This window comes from Pseudovirgaria hyperparasitica (genome assembly GCF_010093815.1).
Source record: "Pseudovirgaria hyperparasitica strain CBS 121739 unplaced genomic scaffold EJ05scaffold_5, whole genome shotgun sequence".
NCBI classification, from domain to species: Eukaryota; Fungi; Ascomycota; class Dothideomycetes; order Acrospermales; family Acrospermaceae; genus Pseudovirgaria; species Pseudovirgaria hyperparasitica.
The window spans coordinates 1,184,078-1,205,022 of NW_022985553.1; the positions used below are offsets into that span (position 1 = coordinate 1,184,078).

General features: G+C 47.4%; 11 protein-coding genes across 11 annotated transcripts; 8 read left to right on the forward strand and 3 right to left on the reverse strand.

The window, feature by feature from the left end:
* The first annotated feature begins 145 nt into the window (after positions 1 to 145).
* Positions 146 to 2,103, forward strand: EJ05DRAFT_312068 (uncharacterized protein). Its single transcript, XM_033740695.1, has 2 exons — positions 146 to 758; positions 809 to 2,103. The coding sequence occupies exons 1-2, from the start codon at positions 464 to 466 to the stop codon at positions 1,993 to 1,995; spliced, it is 1,482 nt and encodes a 493-aa protein (XP_033602301.1). The 5' UTR covers positions 146 to 463; the 3' UTR covers positions 1,996 to 2,103.
* Positions 2,104 to 3,831: 1,728 nt separating this feature from the next.
* On the forward strand, positions 3,832 to 5,558 carry EJ05DRAFT_537072 (uncharacterized protein). Its single transcript, XM_033749358.1, has 2 exons — positions 3,832 to 4,443; positions 4,495 to 5,558. The coding sequence occupies exons 1-2, from the start codon at positions 3,927 to 3,929 to the stop codon at positions 5,511 to 5,513; spliced, it is 1,536 nt and encodes a 511-aa protein (XP_033602302.1). The 5' UTR covers positions 3,832 to 3,926; the 3' UTR covers positions 5,514 to 5,558.
* Positions 5,559 to 6,169: 611 nt separating this feature from the next.
* Positions 6,170 to 6,642, forward strand: EJ05DRAFT_312091 (uncharacterized protein). The gene has a single exon (XM_033740696.1). The coding sequence runs from the start codon at positions 6,204 to 6,206 to the stop codon at positions 6,489 to 6,491; it is 288 nt and encodes a 95-aa protein (XP_033602303.1). The 5' UTR covers positions 6,170 to 6,203; the 3' UTR covers positions 6,492 to 6,642.
* A 1,110-nt stretch (positions 6,643 to 7,752) lies between these two features.
* EJ05DRAFT_509545 (uncharacterized protein) lies at positions 7,753 to 8,239 on the forward strand (the record flags this gene model as incomplete). The annotated part of the gene is made up of 1 exon (XM_033748103.1): positions 7,753 to 8,239. The coding sequence occupies exon 1, from the start codon at positions 7,760 to 7,762 to the stop codon at positions 8,237 to 8,239; it is 480 nt and encodes a 159-aa protein (XP_033602304.1). The 5' UTR covers positions 7,753 to 7,759.
* Positions 8,240 to 8,754: 515 nt separating this feature from the next.
* On the forward strand, positions 8,755 to 9,405 carry EJ05DRAFT_526550 (uncharacterized protein; the record flags this gene model as incomplete). Its single annotated transcript, XM_033748875.1, has 1 exon — positions 8,755 to 9,405. The coding sequence occupies one exon, from the start codon at positions 8,755 to 8,757 to the stop codon at positions 9,403 to 9,405; it is 651 nt and encodes a 216-aa protein (XP_033602305.1).
* Positions 9,406 to 10,332: 927 nt separating this feature from the next.
* Positions 10,333 to 11,028, reverse strand: EJ05DRAFT_526551 (P-loop containing nucleoside triphosphate hydrolase protein; the record flags this gene model as incomplete). Its single annotated transcript, XM_033748876.1, has 3 exons — positions 10,333 to 10,422; positions 10,475 to 10,947; positions 11,001 to 11,028. 3 exons carry the CDS (start codon positions 11,026 to 11,028, stop codon positions 10,333 to 10,335), a joined length of 591 nt encoding a protein of 196 aa, XP_033602306.1.
* A 674-nt stretch (positions 11,029 to 11,702) lies between these two features.
* On the forward strand, positions 11,703 to 12,719 carry EJ05DRAFT_526554 (IFN-inducible and antiviral protein; the record flags this gene model as incomplete). The annotated part of the gene is made up of 2 exons (XM_033748877.1): positions 11,703 to 11,794; positions 11,831 to 12,719. 2 exons carry the CDS (start codon positions 11,703 to 11,705, stop codon positions 12,717 to 12,719), a joined length of 981 nt encoding a protein of 326 aa, XP_033602307.1.
* A 1,033-nt stretch (positions 12,720 to 13,752) lies between these two features.
* Positions 13,753 to 15,762, forward strand: EJ05DRAFT_484756 (uncharacterized protein; the record flags this gene model as incomplete). Its single annotated transcript, XM_033745376.1, has 1 exon — positions 13,753 to 15,762. The coding sequence occupies one exon, from the start codon at positions 13,753 to 13,755 to the stop codon at positions 15,760 to 15,762; it is 2,010 nt and encodes a 669-aa protein (XP_033602308.1).
* Positions 15,763 to 15,880: 118 nt separating this feature from the next.
* EJ05DRAFT_509546 (uncharacterized protein) lies at positions 15,881 to 16,462 on the reverse strand (the record flags this gene model as incomplete). The annotated part of the gene is made up of 1 exon (XM_033748104.1): positions 15,881 to 16,462. Exon 1 carries the CDS (start codon positions 16,358 to 16,360, stop codon positions 15,881 to 15,883), a length of 480 nt encoding a protein of 159 aa, XP_033602309.1. The 5' UTR covers positions 16,361 to 16,462.
* A 2,170-nt stretch (positions 16,463 to 18,632) lies between these two features.
* EJ05DRAFT_484757 (uncharacterized protein) lies at positions 18,633 to 19,765 on the forward strand (the record flags this gene model as incomplete). The annotated part of the gene is made up of 2 exons (XM_033745377.1): positions 18,633 to 18,767; positions 18,815 to 19,765. The coding sequence occupies 2 exons, from the start codon at positions 18,633 to 18,635 to the stop codon at positions 19,763 to 19,765; spliced, it is 1,086 nt and encodes a 361-aa protein (XP_033602310.1).
* Positions 19,766 to 20,089: 324 nt separating this feature from the next.
* EJ05DRAFT_474907 (uncharacterized protein) lies at positions 20,090 to 20,898 on the reverse strand. The gene is made up of 2 exons (XM_033743696.1): positions 20,621 to 20,898; positions 20,090 to 20,568 (listed from the first exon to the last, which is right to left on the reverse strand). The coding sequence occupies exons 1-2, from the start codon at positions 20,784 to 20,786 to the stop codon at positions 20,381 to 20,383; spliced, it is 354 nt and encodes a 117-aa protein (XP_033602311.1). The 5' UTR covers positions 20,787 to 20,898; the 3' UTR covers positions 20,090 to 20,380.
* Positions 20,899 to 20,945: the final 47 nt, after the last annotated feature.

The following is a 20,945-nucleotide window of genomic DNA, read 5'->3' on the forward strand; positions in this document are numbered from 1 at the left end:
CAGAATGAAATATACCTAATGGTCGATCCTTTCTCCAACTAGCCTTCTCATTAAGCTAGCCTTCTCATGAAGGTAAGGCTCCGCTGGTGTCGGGTAGAACAGTATGCATGAATGAGTCTTTGTGAACTCTCTGTCGTGCCAGGTGTGTGCGACCGGAGATGCTCTAGCACATCAGCAGGGATCTATCACTACCCTGAAAATAGCGGTGCGTTGTGTGGTGCAAAGCTCCTAATGCCATGTAATGCATATATAACCATCCTCATGGTCATTACCATCATAATTACACGGATAGGCACACACTCGTAATCGATAAGTGCACACATGCCCCCCCAACAATTACACGGGACACACACACACGCATATATGTCGTCAGCTAGCATCGAAGGTTTACCTTCTACTGTTTCGCGTGGAAATCTCCTGCTTCTCTCACCCGAGCATCGCAGAATCGAATACAGAACTGGAAATGAGGTACGAAAGCCGCCCCGACCGAGCTTACCGGCCTAGTACTTCCTTCTCTAGGGGTAGTGGAGCTAGCTCTCGAGGTATCTTCAACGTCAGTCAAAATCGTTGGCGTCGAGCTACTGAGGAAAGGCCCCCATCACCTCCCTTGGGTCCGCTGCTGGAGACCGTGACTAGAGACGAGTTGATCTCTGAGATTTCCATGGGCGAGTACGAGGTCGCCGATGCTTATATCACAAATGTCGAGTATCTTGCCTCGTATAACTGGACTACTCAAGAGGAAGTCCTTATAATTCCAGGTATGCATGTATTACATCACATCGAATGGATTAAATTAAATTTGGCGAAGGATGTCCCCCAGCGTGGACTCCCATACAAGAAGCACGCAAATTAGCACCTGATAGTGGCAAGTATCTCCGCGATCGCAACGCCGCCCAATCTCCAGTACATCCCTTGGAGCCAGCTGTGCGGGCATTATTTGAAGAGAATGAGGATTTCCGAGGACAGGACATCGACCTCTTTGCATGTTCAAGCACATTTGGAGGCCTACTTCGGTTTGTACTGGGAGTTGACAAGAGCGTCCGATTCTTTGTTCAAACCTTAGGGAACACCGCTTTCTTCATCCGGCGCGAGAATTCGCCCACTGAGTTGATTTCCAACGTCAAAGGATATGGGCATGCATTTCCGGAAGCCTATACTACCTGGTCGAAAGATGTGAGAGGTTCAACCTCACATCAGAGACTCCTCAGATACAGATTTGCTGGGCTTAACGTTGTGTTGCGCTTCGAAGCTGACGGCTACCTCCCTTCCAAGGTTGAACAAGCACACATGACTACTTCAGCGGCCAGTGAAGCTCCAAACGAACTCGAATCTTCGCTCAACGGTTTCCGAATCGACAGTTCTGATATTGAACCTTCAGTAGGTTCTAGGACCTGGACTATCAAGCACGCTGGTTCTCGCGTCCCACAATCCGCCATCTTTGACCTCAAGACGCGATCAGTACGTAGTCCATTCCAGAATGTCTTCGAAGAAGAGAGGCCTCGTTTTTGGGCAGCTCAAATTTCCAATCTCATTCTTGCCCGCCACGAGCAGGGCGTTTTCAACGAAATCGAAATTATGGAGACCGGCGAAGAAGTACGCAAGTGGGAGAGAGAGAACCAAGATAGCCTTCGTCAACTAGGCTCTCTGATTCGCATGATCCTCGCAATAAGCGCATCTCGTACTAATGAGAAACTCGAGGTTTATCGCAAAGATGATGGGTCGCTCGAGCTCAGAGAACAACTTGGTGACGATCACGAAGTTCTGTCTGCTGGTTTGAAAGAAAAGTGGTTGTCTGATCCCCAAGATACTCCTCCTCTCCCCGGAACAACCCTTAAACAAAGCGGGAAGTCGACCTTCGAAAACATGGCGCCTGGTAGCGGCCAAGAAAATACTAAGACTCTCGGCGATGGAGATTTGGATGGTTCATCTGATGAGGACTCCAATGCAGATTTTACGAATTGTTCAGAAGTTTGCGGCTACTGTGGCCGGTGTTGAGAAGGTCTCTATCGTTGGGTACGCTTGATGAGAATGATCTACTTTGTGACCGCACACAGGGAGATTACGATAATCTTTGAAGTGTTGTCCCATCTTTCTTTTCCGGTGCTAATGGGCCAATTGTGGATTGAGAAGCAGGCAACCTCCCTGGCTTCATTATGACTCACCCAACCTTGAACGCGAGCAAATCGGACTCTCTCTCTACGTGCTGCCACTCATTCGAGACAAAATATCAGGCGAGTCATTGTCTTCGGCGTGTTGGTGGCGTCTTGTTTGACTATTTCAGCCTTGTATGTAACTTTGGCGGACACTTGTTCAAGTTCATCGGCGGAGGCCATCCAGCGTATGGGTCGTAGTAGTCTGTTGTCGGGGCTAATGCTCATGTTTCCCGCAGCTTGAGCAATCGTGGTACAAACCTTGATGGGTTGGCAAATGAAATAGTCTAAAAACCACGGTTAACGGTCGTGCAGAATTCTACACGCATTAGTCTTCAACTGTGATACTACATGTCGACTAGGCTCTGCTCTTGGTTTGTAACTACGCTACACTACATAGCAAAGACGGAGCCAGTGTGGCATTTTTGTAACTTGCTTTGATTTCTTCCATCTGTACACCTCGATTAGTATATGCTCAGATCTCAATAAAGTCCTATACCATGACTGTGTCGCTATGTTCGGTGCTCCGGCCTAACATATACAAATGACCGTGCTCGGGCTGTATGCTAAAGTCATCTCCTTCACGGTGCCTAAGGCTTTATTCGACTTCGCCATGCGTGTCAAGGGTGCATGGTTTCTACCAAGCCTTGCGTGTATTGGTAAGAGAATTCCACAAAGTATAGACAGCCATGGACTTCTGTCTCGGGCCAGAATCATTCTTTTTGGGGGCACATGGGCACAGGTGCGTTGCAATACGCGAAAGTGAATTAGCTGCATCGGTGCAGAATCAAGATGTGTGACTGCCATCGTGTCTCGCTGCAACTGGGCTCAGGGGGCGCACAAGTCAGCCTCGGCGGGCCCAGACTGAAGAAATAAGGCAAATACACAGGGTTTTCGGACTGGGGAGAGTCTCGTGTATATCTATCTGCACGTTTGAGCACAGCCAGGAATTTGCAAACAACGAGTGAGAGGTTGAATTTTACTACGCGCTTGCCCCGCGAACAGGGGCTGCCTAGACCCGCTAATCCATAGAAATTCATAGGCCGGCTAGGGCGGCCCGAGAGAGTGGATACGCTAAAAAACCGAACGGCATTTTAGATCCAGCGCTAAGCCACCGGCTAGACTGGCCAGGGTCCTTGAACTGCCTCCCAACCTCTGTTCTCTCAGAGTATGTTGTTTCTTGTATGTTCTCATCTTCGAATTTTCCCATGCCGCTCCATTGCTAGACCACCCCATTCACATAGCGATGCAGAGCGCCACTCCAGCTTGGATTCCAGTGGGGCCGGGGTTGGTTGAACTACAAGTCGGCCGTGGAACCAGCTCGAAGCCGGGGGTATGTAGAAGCGGGAGCATTCCTGCAACTCCGCTTATCTCGTCATTAGGATTATAAGAGTCGTAGATCAAGTAAGACAGACATGCTTGGATGTCGATCGCACGCCAGCCGGCCCAACGACAACACCCCTGTCATTCCACATTTGATGGGTGATACAGTAAAATCCTTGGCATATGCTGAGAGCCCTTTCGAGATCCAATGGATACCGTCCGCGCTGTTTTTTGGACATCGATAGATTTGACCTGTCCGCATAATTCACATACGTGCGTCTGGTGCCCTGGCCTGGCCTGGCCCTAGTGCCTGCGCTGACCCGACTTAAAAAAATGCAATAAAGTTGCAGGAGGTCGCATCGAATCGTATCCACTATCAGCCAAAGATTGCATTTACTTCATTTCCATGAAACAGCGATAACACAAATAAGAAGAAGCTAGACAGAATCAGGAATGACATCTGAGCTCCACAACATGCCTAAACCACATTTTCGCAGCAAAGAGGAAAAACAACTTATGAGATTCTATGAACCTCTAGTCCTTCTACACACCCTCGGTAGAAGCCGAGGCGACCGTACACAGAATTCCGTTGTATCAACTGGCACTTTCTCGGAAAGGCGGAAGTTCTTGAATAACCTCGCCTATATCTGCGACTTCAACACAGGGGGCGATACCGTTACATCCATCGCTCTGCAAGATTGCGCAGATGGACCAATATACTGGGTCGCGTCGAATTCAGAGAAGAAAGTTCTCAAAAGCCATGAATTCCTCATGTCGGTTCTATCAGATCTGTCGAGAGTCTCGGCTGAATCCGCTGAACCAAGTCCCGAACACAAAGAGCGATTGGCTACTGAATTGTCCGAGAAGATCATTGTGTTTGCTAAAAAGAGAATCAATGGGTATCGGAGTCATCTGCGAACTGTTCTGCCACGGGCTATTGACTATCTTCAGAGGCGAGACGCTGTAGAAAGTGAGTATCTTGCAGCCAGATATCAGCTTGAAGTATTTTAATGTGCCCTAGATAGCGATATCTTAGACTGGTTGAACTCGTGGCGGACTAATGTATATTCGGAAGATGTGTGCCGTTTAGCCTACGACGCAAGAAGGTCCGAAAACATACGCGTACTTCGAAATTTGGGCGAGAAGCAAAATCGTTCTGGCAACCGAGATTCAATCTACAACATACTGCATTCTGTCCGACATTACATCGGGCGACTGGGGTATCACTTCTGTGTTGCAAAGGCCTTGCTCAATTCTGCACGCCCCCTTGCGACGCTCTTGACCAGCTACGAAGTTCGAATCGTTGCACCTATGCCACCAGGTGAGATGCCAGATGCAGATTCGAAAACTAAGCTTGATGGTATCTTGGTACGAATGATGCCTAACAATGCAGTGGCATTGCCTTCTATGCAGGAAAACCTGCAGGCTATGGATGACAAGTTCGGCCTCACGAAGCGGTATCTCGAGCTGTACACTGATCGGAAGTATTCTACGTCGGACAAAAGAAGATCTGCCGGCGTACATGCTGAAATCAAAGTCCTCGAGTACTTCTTCACGCAAAAATTTAGATTCGTGGATAACGACAAATTCATTGCGACCAGCAAGCCATCATGCTATTGCTGTCATCTTTACTTTAAGCACCACCCATTGATGCCCTCAGAACCCGCCACTCATTGTAACATCTACTTGAACTGGCGTCCACCTCAATTCGTAGGAGAGCACTTCAAGAACTCGGTACGCGATCACCCACGCCACATGTTATTCGCCATGATTCCCGATATCCGACAAGAGGCTCTACAACAAATTCTTGAGAGATCTCCTCCACGCCAATCTCATCCAGACTCTAACACTGGGATCACGGAATCTGCCAACCTTGGGCACGCTTCAATACCAGATTTGTCGCACGAACTTGAGCGGTTATCTCTCGCTGGAGACATTGCCTCGTGTGTTGGTGACTACAGCGATGACATTCGACTGAGCGACTTAGAAAGCTCTGATGATGAGGAGGGCGGAGGGATCAGTCTTCTAGACTATGAATAAGGAATGTTAGAGTAGATACGGATAACTGAGAGCCCTGCCAGAACGCTATCCAGATTGCTTAGTGTGCCATAGTCAGAACAGTGATTCACATAATACCATACCGATGCCCGTACTGGGGCGCACCCATACACCAATGTATAATGCAGTACGTTATAGGTCTCTAGAATATGCCTGCTTCGAGCTCTTACTTGAGCTTCAGCCCCGGAGTCAGTAAGGTTAGATTAGCTGTAGGCTGCTTCCATAAAGACATTAACTGCATATCATTCGAACATTGATCAGATGCCCGAGGGGCTAAACAATTGACCGGTGTGTTTCTGCATATATTGCTACGATTGTTTGCATGCATAGGCGCTAAAATAACCGACGGCAGACCAGTGCTGATTAGGCGTTTTCAGCCTTGTATGCATCTCTTTTGAGCACAGAGACGAGTGTCCTGCAGTGGCTTTCCTCACAAACACACTATATATTGCACTCAAGTAGCATGTTCTATAAATTCTTCGGGGTCATGCCCTAAAGGCCAGGCGAGAAGTTACACCTCACCTTTAGTCTCTCGGGTACTACTATGGGTGACTCCTCCGCATTTGCACTATCGCTTCAGGGCGATTCTCATGAGGTGAGTCTTTGATGTCAAGTAACATTATTTCAGTCTAACCGATGTCAAAGGTTGCTAATTGGCTCAACGATCATCTCATGATGGTGCATGGACGAATTGCGAGGGATAAGCGACTAGCAGCCTTATTAAAGTACACCGTCAAAGAAAAGAATGAAAATGACAAAAACCGTTGCAAAAACTTTGTTCAATATGGTGGGACAGATGATTGCACATGGAACTTTTTGCAATCGAATGTCTCCTCATGGAACGATAACCCCGCCTCTTTCTGGGATGGTACGAGCTCCCCAGTATCTTCTACTGCCGCAATTTCACTTGAAGTGGTACTCTTTCACAGCTACCTTGGAGCAAAGCAAGACACTGCTTAGTCGCGCCTGCTCTTAAGGTTTTCCTGCATAGCCCTCGTCGAATGGAGACACAAACAAGGCCTCTCTGGGACACCTGACAAGGATACGATCTACCAGATCCAGTACTCTGGCATTACTGGAGAGTCTTTTTCGGTTATCGAGAAGAAATTTACGACAATGCTCGACCAGGGCAGTCGGTATATCAATCTTGAGAAAGAATTGGGCCCAAACATCTGTTTGATCCTAGGCCTAGAACTGGCGGAAACGTAGTAAGTAGAGTGGCATTCTCAGTCATTGTGAACCTCTTAGCTCACATCTCGAAGTTGGACAAAATTGCTTACAAAAAGCACCCCGAGAGCGAAGGATGTGATTAGGCACATGAGAAAATTGGGAATGGACACGCAAGCCGCAAGCTACGGGAATTTGAGGAACAAGATTATTTCAGCCAAGATTGAACAGTTTCAAAGTCGACCTTGGTGTGACTCAATGGGAGCCACACCTACTCCCAATCCCAACCCTTCACTGGTTCCACCAATGGTATCAAATGCAACGTATAGTTTCGATCCGAGCACACTTCAGTATCCACTATGGGATACTCAATACACCCAATTTTACCAGCAGCAGCAGTAGTAGTAGTATTAGTAGTAGTAGGGCTATTAGTTTTCCATCACTAAGCGTTGGCTAAGAGTATTTCTTGCAGAATGACATTTTACCACCGTCGCTCAGTGATGCCTTGATGTTTGTAAGCATTCAATCAATCTTAATGTCCTTTGGCCTTGTCGATCCCTCCTATACTACTCTGCTTCCTAATAGGGTAGATTTCATTGGCGTAGGGGAGCCGGAGCTGTCCTTAACTTCGGATGATGATTGATTCAAGAGGAGCTGGGGTTGCGGGAAATCGCGTGTTGTACAATAGCGAATACTACCCAGCCGCTATTCGTGAAACAAGACCCAGGTTATATTACAATCCTTGCACATATGTACAGATCTGGAACATGATCTCTTTCTGATTAGGACAGAATCCGTGCACTTTCATTACTGTATGATCTCATCTGTGTTATGGGGAGATCGGCATGCAGATTAGACGTAGAGCGTGATATGCAAATGCCCTTTGCACCATGCGTCAGGACTCGTATCAAGATACGAGGTGTCTGGGCCGTCGCCTAGCCATTATGGGCCCCTTTTAATCGTGCTGGGCCCCAAGCAGAGCTTCGGCTAACCTTACACACACCTTGGCACACCGTACTCTCTTTCACCACCCATTCACTCAAGAACATTACCCTGATAACATGGCTCGAAATAAGCATCACAGGTCCCGTGGTACCAAGGCTACATACACGTTCACATCTCTTCACCAAAATATCCTTGAAGCCATATCATACGATATCAACCACGCCTGGTTTTGCGGGGCCAAGAATCGGCAGATTCCAGAAAACGAATATCAGACACATGTTATGGGCAAGTTTAGATGCGTCAATGTGGCCTGCGACGCTACATGTTGGAGTAGTAAGAAGGTGGCTATACTGATTCGAGGCTTCTCGAACAACGGCTACAACGCTGAAGTCTTTGGTCAGCGTTGTAAATCATGCAATAATCTCGGCTTGCTGGAACTAGACGAGGAGTCTTACGTGGAGCGAGTGGCGTACAGGGTCAAAAAGTGGGCAGGAGTCCACGCGGAGCGTCCGGTATATAATGGAAAGGAAGGCCCGCCGCATGAGAGGAGTTTATGTGAAGGATGCAAGAGGGGGGTCTGCCGATTGGGAGACTAACGGGACCAAGATCAATGACTATGACATCGATCACACATGACTAACGAGCTATATGAAGAGGCAGGGTACAACACGAGACAACGGGAAAAGCTTTGGAAAGTGAAAAGACGCCAAATGAAGAGACCTAAATCAATCAGGGGGAGGGATGTAGGGGATTTTCGGACGTGGGAGTCAGGTGAAGAGATTGGCCAAAGCTTAAATAAGTACACCAAAAGGTGTTTGCTTCTTCATGTTGGCTTGCTCGGATTTTGTTCCATATGACAGATGGTGGTTCCCTATGACACACAAAAAAACGCGCGATATTATGGAAGTTTAGATTGCTACACACCTCTTGTTATTTCACAGTTCTGCAGTGGGTCATTTGTATGAGCCCTAGCCTTGCCCTCTCACACGTGTCGAACTGTGTTATTATTATATAAATCGAAGACTCCATAACGAAAGACGCCTTTTCGACAGATTTCCAAGCTCATTATATGACAAGACTATCGACTTCAAAATATCTGTCTAGTACCATCATGCCGACGAAAGCAACCAATCCCCCGAACATATACCTAATTGGTGCACAATGTACTGGAAAGACGACCCTGCTGGCAGCGCTACAAGCTTTCTTCTCTGATCCCAACAACCGTACCAGAAGCGAAGCTGGAGCATTCGACCCTCCAGCTATAATCCCCGAGGTTGTACGCGAAGTCATGGAACTTGAAGGCTTCTCTGCCAGCGATATTAAGGATACCAGATGGCAAATCCTACAGCGTCTCACGCTGGAGGCGCAGTGTTTGGCCGAGGAAAAGCTCACCGACCAATGGTACATTTCTGACCGTTCTGGATTAGACCCAATTATCTATGCACAACTTCAGGAGACGAACGACGCGCAGGCAATGAAAGAGTCAGCTAGCTGGGCGGCATCGCAGCAACGGATGAAAAATAGTCTCGTCATCCTATGTGAAGCTGGTAACCCAGACTGGTTCAAGTTGGACACTGCCCGAATCTCCCATTCGGAATCGCATAACTGGCATAATATGCATACGAGATACATCACTCTTCTAGAGGAGACCGATATCAAATTTTTTCTCCTGGAAAAGTCAATTACGAAGATTGGTGAGAGGGTCAATTTCGTTATTCGGAAGTTTGAGAGAATGTACACCGAAACGGATACCAGTGCATGAGACATAACGCAATCGGCTAGTCTTGTCAATATAGATTGCTTGTGTCATCTACAAAGTGATCACGCCTGCAGGCCGCCAACTTGCCGTTAGGTTTTCTGACGAAAAAGGCTTACAGAGGACTTCTGCTTTATATAGAATTCAATCTCAAATTCGTTTTTCGAGTGCTCTCCGCTTTCTGAGTCTAAAGAATGATGCTAGAAGTCTCCAACAGGTGCTGTTACCAACTGCTCTAAATCTATCTCACTAGCTTTGTGACTGAGGTCCATTAAATTAAGAACTATAAGGTACGTGCCATCCATTTTTCAAGACCTACTATCGTAATCAAATGACAATGCTTTATGGGGGCTAGGCTTCTCTATACTCTCGTGGCATTTAGAGACGTCGCCCACGTAGCGATGGATCATCGTGTCATGGTAAATCATAAGGCCATACATTATAGATCTAGTATACGTCTCTATGGGACGATGCTTTTGTTTCTACATTGACTTCTAATTCTCTACCTTTCTCTGATAAACCTCAAACGTTTACATGATGGTTAGTGTCGTTATCGTAGCATATACTAATATAAGTCTTTCGACTTATGCAACATAGACTCTCGCATGACGGAGCTCTAGCGTCTAAATACAATTTTGGAATGTTAGAATCACATAGTTTGTACTGAAGTTTTAACATTCATGAAGTAATTAGAGCGTATGCTAATGTCCGAGTAGTAGTATAGAGGACTTGAATATGTGGTTTTACGAAACATAGCGGAGAAGAAAGTACTTTAATGGTTATTGTTCTTGTTCTCTAGGCTATTGGTAATAGACATCCTCATCGTCTCGACCCCTAGTCCATAGCATTTGCCTTATGATTCGTTCAACGACATCATGATACGTTGTCTTCCAGTTTGCATAGCCTTCTCAATGTTCCTAAATTCTCCACGGTCTAATTGTCACGGTCGGGATCAAGAACAGTCTCCCTAAGTGCCGATAACAGTTTCTGGTAGGTGGCATTAACATCACCACTTGAGTCGACCTAAACGTGAGTTAGTGATTGAAACACATGAGAAAAAGGACAACAAAGTCACCGTGACAAGAATTCCCCTATGATTATATTCCGCAAGGATCGGACTGTTGAGCCTAACGAACTCTTTGTATCTCTTCTTAAAAACGTCTGTTGTATCGTTACGTCCGGGGATGGCTCTGGTCAGATAACGCTGATGAACCAAAGGCTCTTCGCACTGAAGATGTAGCACCAGGTCAGGGGCCCTGAAACACTTTTCCATATGGAGAGCCTGGTTCAATTCCCGCGGAAAGCCGTCCAAAAGCACCACTTTAGCTCCGTTAGAGTAAAGGGTATTGATAGCTCTAGTCATTATTGGTTCTAGGTCCGTGATATCTAGTAGCTCGTTGTCGGCAATGCAATTCATGACTTCTTTGGAAATAGTGTCACTATCGGAAGCAACCATCTCTCGAAGATGATCCCCGATCGACAAGTGGGAGTAGCCAAAATCATCTCTGAGTTTGTGGCAAAGGCTACCTTTGCCAGAGCCTGGGGCCCCTGAAAGTCCAAATTAATGAGTGTAACTTGGTGGACGGAAATCATATGCTTACCGATCACAAAGACAAGGTACTTCGTCATGTTTGATGAAAAATAAGTTTGAAAGAGGAACTGATTGGTAACGGAAATGGGATTGATTGATACTGCCAATCTTGTGAGGAGGTGACGTGTAAGAATAGAACGCCCAAATCGCGCTTGAGGATACTATAATTTGAGTACGGACTGGGGTGTCGGGTAGAAACCAAGCAGAAGTGGAGCTCCCCGTAGGGGAAGGAAGGAAACTATAGAGCAGAATAGGCTACTTGCCTGGTGAAGAAGGTCTAAAACCTGTTTGTCAGCTGGAGCAGGGGAAGAGCATGAGCTCAAGTCGTACAAGATCAAGCTTACCGTCACGTTTGGTCATCTTTGCTATTCTGAGTGAAGCGCCGACAGAATTGGGGGCATGACAAGTAATGACGAGTGTACAATACCAGATGAACCTTTCTATGTTACAGCCGCAAACGTTTCTAACCTGAACAGTACTTATTGTGTTGGTTACGTTAGAGGATGACGTGCTATTGACGAAAGCTTTGGCAAGCAATCACTCTTTCTCTGCATGGTGTTTGGCGGTCAGATTACAAATCGTTCATCCTACACTAATGTGCGTGAAGCAAGAGATATATAATACTGTCCCTTGCCCAGAGGCCGGCGTTCTCTTGCTATATTGACTTTGCGCCATCGAAGAACGATACACACTGAGCGTTTCCATGAACACAATGATCTCAATTTATCTTGCTGGAGCGATCTTCTTCGCCGTCCTTCTCTCCATCTTTCTCTTTCCAGGACACGGGCATTCGTCTGCACTTTGGTCTGTACATTCGAAGGTTAATTTGGATACGGACAGTGTACCGGTCTCCGTCAACTATCATTTCACTCGAAAATGTAACATGACTTGCGGGTTCTGTTTCCACACTGCCACAACATCAGACATGCAGAGCACCGAAAAGGCTATGCAGGGTATCAAGGCCCTCAAAGACGCGGGGATGCGCAAAATCAACTTTGCTGGAGGCGAGCCATTCCTCTACCCAAAGTTCCTTGGGACGATCATCGATTACTGCAAAGATATCAAAGTTGAATCTGTCTCTATTGTCAGCAACGGCAGTAAGGTTACACGACGATTCCTCGAGAAGCACGGGAAGCACATTGACATCCTTGCCATTTCCTGTGATTCATTCGACGAGCCGACTAATATCAAGATCGGTCGCGGAACAGGCAACAACGTAGAGCAGCTATACAGAGTCAAGGAATGGTGCAAGGAGTTTGGAATCAAGTTCAAGCTCAACACTGTAGTGTGCAACCTCAATTGGCAGGAGGATATGAACAAGCATATTTCGGCGCTGGCCCCCTTTCGGTGGAAATGCTTCCAAGTCCTCATCGTCAATGGAGAAAACGACTCACCCGAGCGACTACGTGACGCCACTAATTTTCTAATCACGAATGAACAATATCAGCAGTTCATCACAAGGCACGCGGGTCAAAAGTCAATAGTTCCAGAATCAAACCGTGTCATGGCTAAGTCTTACCTTATCCTTGACGAATACATGCGGTTCCTGGATCGTGATGGACGGCAACCTTCCAAGTCTATCCTGGAGGTGGGGGTACAGAAAGCACTCAAGAGTGTCTTCTGGGACGTAGAAAGCTTCAAGGAGCGCGGAGGGATATATGACTGGCAGGCTACTGGCTCGAGTTGTGGCTCAGTTGAACAGAGTGACCAGAAGGAATTGGACTGGTGAGCTTCTGTGCAAAACTCCGGAAGGGTATTTGACAGACCGAGAACCGATCGAATCGGAATCGTGGAAGAAATAATAGTCCCTGCCACGATGATCGGGTCCATGAGTCCAGTGACAGCTTTTACTAGTGGCTAGTCTACATGCGTATATTGTACACAGCGTTCCTGGGTTTGATATGGTAGCTAAACTTTGTTTCCACTGACTTTAGTGGGCTCATAGTCCAGTATTTGGTGCTCCCATTGGATACCAATTTTGTAATGGCATAGGCTCTGGAGAGTCAAGCCAAGTAGTGACTTTTGAGCTATAGGTGATGAATCTACCGGTGTTGGTCAAGCTCTGTGTAATAGCGAGTCAATCTAGTGCGTTATTTGGGTGTGGGAGCTTTACAAACCATTATATTGCACGACTGGAAAGGGAGAGAGGTTATGGTCGGTTGAGTGAGTTTGCTTCTTCACGACTGTGAGACTCAACTTTGAGATTCTGCCTTGTTCACCACTGCGAGAAGTTGGCCGAATGTCTGGTGACAAGGATTTCGTCTTAGTCAATATCAAGCATCCCTGCTTTCCTTGCCGTTGAGATTGGATCAAACTCCGGAATGATGGAAATTTGTATAGCCTGTGACGGGTTTGATGGGCAGGCATCCTACCACATTTGGCAAGAGCCTTGGTTTTCTATTGTTCCTTGTAATATCCGAGCCCATGAAGCTTAGACTGCGGGGGGCTGTGTTACATCCTGTAAGCTTCACTACCAACTGTTTGTGCGGCCCACTAGCCGGCTCATAAAGACCAATTTCAGCCATGCAGTTGTGACCAAAGCAAAGCTAGGCGCAGCATGGCAATTCACAATTGCAAGCCAGTTGCATGTTTCCACCTTAAGAGTGTTTACCTGATCACACAAGTTCACGCACAAGGATCTATAAGAACTCTATGGTCCCCCATCCGCCCTCTATACTCCACCAATCCTCAACGTAAGGCTATCATCATCACATTCACACTTTTCAAGCCCTCTAGAATCCAAAGAAAGCTCGTACACAATCATGTCTCTCGAGAAGCCTGTCATCATTGGCATCTATGGGCTACCTGGAGCCGGCAAATCATATCTCATGAGGCAGCTCAAGGAGAAGCTCAGTGAGACCGACTTCCTCTTCTTTGAAGGTTCGGAAGTGATTGCAACTTTAACCCCGGGAGGTCTCGATGCCTTCAAGCGACTCAGTCAGGAGGACCAGACCAAGTATCGACATGCTGCGGGAATCTCTATCAAAGAGCAGTGCAAGTCTCTCAAAGCAGTCGGGGTTGTCACGGGTCACTTCATGTTCTGGAGTGGAGGTGAGGAGGAGGCGAATGAGGTCTGGACTGCTGCTGATGCAGAAACCTTTTCCCACATTATCTATCTGGACGAGATCACATCCGTCATCTCCACAAGACGACAGAATGACACTGTCAGAGACCGTGAAAATGTATGTCTCGACCATATCCACCGCTGGAAGGAGACTGAAGAGGATCGACTTCGCAAGCTCTGTGGAACCCACGGCATAATTTTCACCAGAGCCTTTCCTTATCCGGATATGCTACAGAGAGTCGTCCCATTGATTCAAGACTTCGCCACACATACGGAGGCTCGCAACCTTGAAAAGGCGTCTGCCAAGCTCGACATGGCCCTCTCTGAAAGTGATGGCAAACTCGACACACTTGTCGTTATCGACGGTGACAAAACTCTGGCTCCACAAGATGCTGGTCAGATGTTCTGGGACCGCTACTGTATTCAGAAGCTGTCCTGGAAGGAAGCCTGGACCCCAACATCAGTTCATTCAGGGCCTCTTGGTTACTCATATGAGGCCTTCCGACAAGTCGCACTGCTTCATGATGAAGCACTTGGTCAGAAAGATTTCGACGATCTCTGCGACTCCATAGCGAAGGATGTTGACTGTCATCCTGAGTTTGTTTCCTTGCTCAAAGAGATATCCAACTCTACTCATACACGCGCAGTTGTTTTAACGTGTGGTCTGAGCCGCGTGTGGGAGACTGTACTGAAAAAGTTGGAATTAGGTGCCAAAGTCAACGTCATCGGTGGCGGACGGTTGTCCCATGATCTTGTAATCACACCAGAAGTCAAACGATCGCTCGTGCTTCATGCTCAGAAGCAGCGTGGTCTCTTCGTTGTGGCCTTCGGAGACAGTCCCCTCGACATACCGATGCTATGCCAGGCCGATAAAGCTGTTATAATTGTTGGCGACGAAAAAACTCGAAGCCGATCTATGGATACTAATCTCACGTCTATTCTCGAGAATGATGAGTACAGGCTCAACGCTGTACAGATACCCCTGCCTCCAGAAGTAGTACCACGTCTGGACGTGAACAAACTCCCAGTCATCAATTTCGACAACCTTGAGCTTAATCGCGCTATCTTCCATTCAGGTACAGGTCTTAAACTTCATCATGCGACATCCAATGCAGCCGCTAAAGTACTTGCGACATCAATGCGAGATGCATCTGTCGGCGGTCCAGAGCTTCGCGAAAGACATCGCCGAGCAGGATTCTACTTGGCCGCCCAATTCGTGTCCAAGATCGTTGGACTTGAGGAATGCGAGATCCGACATGTACTCGGTCATCAAGACCACGGTTATTGCCTCCTTCATGAGAGAAAGACTCTAATTGTCCCCCTGATGCGTGGAGGAGAACCGATGGCCTTTGGTGTGAACGATGTCTTCCCGAAGGCTAGTTTCGTCCACGCTAAAAATCCACCCGATATCACTGAGCTTCATCTACAGGATTGCTCTACCGTAATTTTAGTTGACTCCGTTATCAATACCGGAAAGTCTCTCGTTGAATTCGTTACCCATGTCCGCGGTATCAACACCAAAGTCCGCATAGTAGTAGTCGCAGGGGTGATCCAGGCCGATGCGATTGCGAAGAGTAGTCTTCTTGCTGAGCTCCCTAAGGACTTCCGTCTCGAAGTCATTGGCTTGCGTCTTTCTAAGACGAAGTTCACTGGACAGGGAACTACCGACACTGGGAACCGCTTGTTCAACACCACTCACCTCGACTAAGCATCACGTCATTAGGAGTTGCAACGAGATCACTTCTAGATCGGGCTATTGACTGGTTCGCAGGATATGGTGATGTCTTCGTATCTATCATTCTATATCGTCTCTCCGTAGAGATAGACTAAGGAAATAAAGGCCAAATGCGTCTCAAGCGTCGTGCAACTGTGACAAACTCCTGCACGTCCATTTCATGCCGACGTGCAACTGCCTCCAGCTTTTCATCCTTGCTCGCGTTCGTGACTTCGTTCACAGCTCCCTTTCGACCACTTTTGCAAAGCCAGGCTGTCATTTTGTAAAATCCGTATCGAGAAGTGTATTTGGCGACCATGTACAGATGTACTAAGGAAGGACGAAGGTTGTCATTGAACTGGGGCTGAGAAAGATCGAATCCATCGTGGCGTGCGCGATACACCAAGAAGATGACATCGCTCGTCTCGCTGTACTTCTCGAGTCGGGTCTGAGCTTCGTGTAGCTCTTCAACTTCCTCGTGGAGGCGATTCTGGTGCCATGACAAGTCAGACTGTCGAGGAAGCTTGAGAATTGATAACCATCGCATGAAGATGCGTTCTTTGAGCGATTTGTAGGAGGATATCGGGCGCATCGTGGCTGTAGGGGACCTCGGGTGGGTAGAGCACAGGAGCAATGGTGAGAACGTCGTTGACAGGATGATTGGGAGGCTAGTATGACACTCTCAAAGGGCGAGTGGGATGGGTCTGATACGCATGAAGAATTTGTCCGTTTATGAATGAAGCAAGGGGTACGTCATGTGATCGTACTCCCTTTCAACACCATCAGAACTTTTCACAGGTCTCCTTCACCGTTACGAAAGTCTCACGATGTAGCAACTTCAGTGACCCGAAAAAGTGTGACTGGTGGTACAAAATTGCCAAGGGCATGATTGTGGGGTCGCATCATCTCGAGAATCTACAGCAACGCAGTGCAATCGTGATAAGTCCCCCCCGAGTATGCTTTCAATATCATTAAATCCACGTCTCCCAAGGATAGAAATCTCCAGATATGTAAAGCTCACACCCATCTCCCTTTTGCAATGCCTATTAATGACCTTTTGACCCTTAGAAGAATTCCACGATAGCGAAACTGCCTGAAATACCTCGCTACTGACTTCATGTGTGCAGCCAGGAGGTCTATGGTGTTACAGGATGACCGAACTACGTTTTCATAGCCTAAAGCCTCACTCTTCTGCATTTAATATGGCCAGATACAAACGTAGTGCTCAAATATCAAGCTCATCAATCGTCTCACCAGCATACATGTAGTACTCAAGCGAAATTTCCTTGGAGTAGTATCCATAAATTTTCAGTAAAGATGTCGTTGTATAGCATGAAACATGCACAGCCTTGCTTATCTACAGCCTGCCGTCCTGTTTGATGGTTATGCACGAGCCTATTGTCGCTGGTATTCGAGAAGGTCAAATTGACAAAAACAGAAGTACGAATCACTCACTGGACCTACAGCAGTTCGTCGGTGGGCATCTTGGACCCCCTAACCAGATGAGGAAATCTTAGATGGTTTAGGAGCTCATGAGTTCTGCATCCCCATTATGTTCAGATGAAAGGGAAGTGATGTGTGATACGGCGAGGCGTTGTGCATTGGCATACATCTTTTCCGGAAAGTCTGTCCGACAGAGTCGATATCTGAAAGTTGACGCTTATTGAATCAAACTGATGAAGTCATAAGTTCAATAATTGAGTTATGAACGCTATAGAAGTCTATAGCCCAAAATCGGCGAGCACAATCGCCATGTCACCACTTGCTTTCTACGGCTGTCTTGTGCCGTGAGTCGAAGACGACGATAATCCTCTTCTTTCCTTCTATCATGGCTATAGGAGTGCAGAACTGTTGAAGATATCGTGCTTGCCCAGGAATTTGTAGGTCGTCCATCCTGACAATGGGTGGTGGTCTAACTGAGTCCGTATGATTGAAGCTAGGCTTAATTAGGATCTATTAATTCATCCCTTTAAGGCCCCGAAATGGATTCCGAGCCTGCCCAGCTCTGATTGAATTCCTTTGCTGCAATTCTTAGCTACCTTAGCTACCACAACTGATTACGGCGGAAACGATAAGTCCTGGTCTTGTTGGTCTCCTTCGATGACGCGGCATGCGTCACATGCTCGCTTAACGCAGAAGTTTACGTTGATGTCTCGCAAGTCATGAAAGACGCAGCGCGACGCGACCCAGGCCGCGACCATCTTCTGCAGAGTGCCCCGATGGTCGAGGTGGGCCAGATCCTGGGTTTGCTCTATGGACACGCGCGAAAGTTTCACGTGTCGTACAGGTGAATAGCAATAACAGCGTGTCTGCCTTACCGTGCGCCACGACCGCCTTCCCTGGTACATTAAGCACACCAACGTCATCAGTGCAGCGACTACCTGTATAACGAATTAAGTATGAGCAAGCAAGGCTGTCTCAAGATACCGTACGGCGTTTTAGCGTCCCCGGACCGCTGCTTTGCAGTCATGCAAGAAAGCCATCACTTGTATCGATTGGGTATGAGCGCTTCGGGTAGAGGTGATGCGCTTCACTCTTGATTGATTAATTAATCAAGGTCAGCGAGAAGCTCACATGGAAGTCATGCGCATTGGCTTAGTGTCTACATGACCATTGACACGTCTGGGGGCTCAACATGTTAGAGGCAGCCAAACATAGAAACGAGGGCTGAGTGGCAGCTACGACACATGCAGCCCGCCATACAGCTGGCCATTGCACAGCCTGTTGGCAATATCAGACAGCATATGTAGGATGCCCGGTCCAACCATCCACTGTACGTATTGTCGATGCTCTTTTACAGCTAAGACAGCGAAGAGACCTGGCCCCAGAGCAGATCTTTACTATTTTCCGGAGTCAAACTCAAGATGAAAGCCGAGCTCATGCATACGGAAAGCCACAAGGCTATGGTGGAGATATGTGATTGGAGAGCTGAGATCATCTCAACCTTCATTCGCGAGCGTTCGACAGTCTTCAACGAACTAATGATATTGAGAAAGAGGGTGAGACGCTTTTTAAGCCCTTAATGATGTATCTGATTCATTGATAGGGTTGGGAAAACCCTGCAGGGGACACGTTCTTCAAGAAACGACGTCAAGTAGCTGACAATGCCGACGCAAAAACTAAGCTTGCGTTTTTGAACATAATGCAAGAAATTGCTGAACAAATGGACGCCAAGATGGATATCATAGGGAACAATGAAGCTACCCGCCGAGAGTTTCACATACTGGATCTTTGTCTAGCGCCAGGTGGTTTTGCAAAGTATTTCAAGAATTCCATCCCGAATTCGAAGGTATGGGGGTTCAGTCTTCCAAAATCATCTGGTGGTCATGAGGTGTTGCTCGATCTACGACAAAATTGGCTAGAAGTCACGTTTCAGGACGTTACTATGCTGATGGACGAGATCCTTGGAGGCGCGAGCGATCAATCAGAGTCTGTAAAGGATCATATTGAAGCTGAGCAGCTTCGAAGCCAATGGCCCTACTCCACGCAAAAATTTGACTTGGTCATCTGTGACGGACAAGTACTTCGGACCCATCAGCGGGCAGAGTATCGACAGTCCAGCGAGCCTAAAAGGCTTGCCTTGAGTCAGTTGATAATAGCCCTGCAGAGGCTCACTCCTGGCGGAACACTGATTATGCTGCTTCATAAGATAGAAGCGTGGGATAACATTCAAGTCCTGTCTACCTTTCAACAGTTTTCAGACATCTGTTTTTTCAAGCCCAAGCCATATCATGCTATACAGTCCTCATTCTACCTAGTGGCAAAGAATGTGAGATCCGAGAGTAGCGCTGCCTTGGACGCAATCATGAAGTGGAGAGAAGCCTGGAAAGCTGCTACCTTTGAAGGCCCGTTGACTGAATATGACACAGAGGAGGAGATCATGAAGGTCTTGGGGAATTTTGGGGATGCTTACGTCAAGATGGCTGAGCCAGTCTTTGAAATCCAGAAACTCGCGCTGGAGCGATCTAGCTTCTGCAAGGCACGACCTCTCAAATGAATCATGAACTCAGAGTTGAAACACATTCCCGTAGTTAATACTTCCTACTTCGCTGTATACACCACTTCTGACCTGGGAAGTCGGACATGTATCAACCATATCAGGGTCCTTTGAGTTTCGCAATCAAAGCGTGCACGTAGATTAGGCTACGAGACTAACATTTTGCAGTGCAACTATTCACTGCCAGAGCTAACGAGAGATGATTTGCAAATCAAGACAACACTGAAATTATAGATACAACCCAAGATTGTCATGAACTGGGCAATCAGATTGGCTGACGCTACATTCGCTGATCTGCCTAGCATGGGCCCTGACAATTTATTACACCCGATACTAAAATAAGAGTCTAAGCTCAGAAAAAAAGATCAGGATTGTTGAATGATGTGCCTGTGACCGTGCCAGTGGGCCTGGATGTATGTAGGATCTGTATTTCGGAAGCTATGGGGCAGTCTCCCACAAGCGTGACGACCTCATCTCAACCCATCCATCTCTATCTCAACACCCGTAACAAGAGTCGCATATATTGCTACTCGTCGCACACGTTCATATAAAGTAACATAATCTCCACCCCAGCAGCCGAACATCGCTCGATGTTTGTTGCATATCTCGTAAGCCCTAGGCCCAGCGCCAGAAGCGCGCTGCAAGTTGTCCACCGCGCACCACCGCATTACCTCCAACGATGACTCCCTGGGTGATCAACCCTGCAGTCGCAGTCCCAGCTCCTCCCATAGCAGCGCTTTGGGCCACAGCAAAGATGCTGCCGGTCGCCGTAGTAGCGGTCTGGCAACCAGCTGCGATGGAGTCTATTCTGTCCTAAGCTGCCGTGCATATTATTGAGAGATGAGGAGCACTTACTTGCGATTGGACCCGCGACTCCAAAGCCTACTGCGCCCAGTACTGGTGTAAAAACCACAGATGGCGCGATAATTGCGACTCCTTGGGCGGCGTATAGGGCGGTCCTCCCAGGATTTTCGACGATGTAGTCTCCGACGGTCTTGCCTGCTGCGAGAATAGACTCCATTGAGCTGAGTAACAGTGAAAAATTCTAGAGGTACTGACAATGACGAATTGAGCAGAGTGCGTTGCAGAAAAACGCGAGGAGAATGCTCTATCTGGATTAAGTGTGGTGGGGAATGTGCAGTTACACAGCCACAATACTTTCCAGAGGAACGTAGACCAT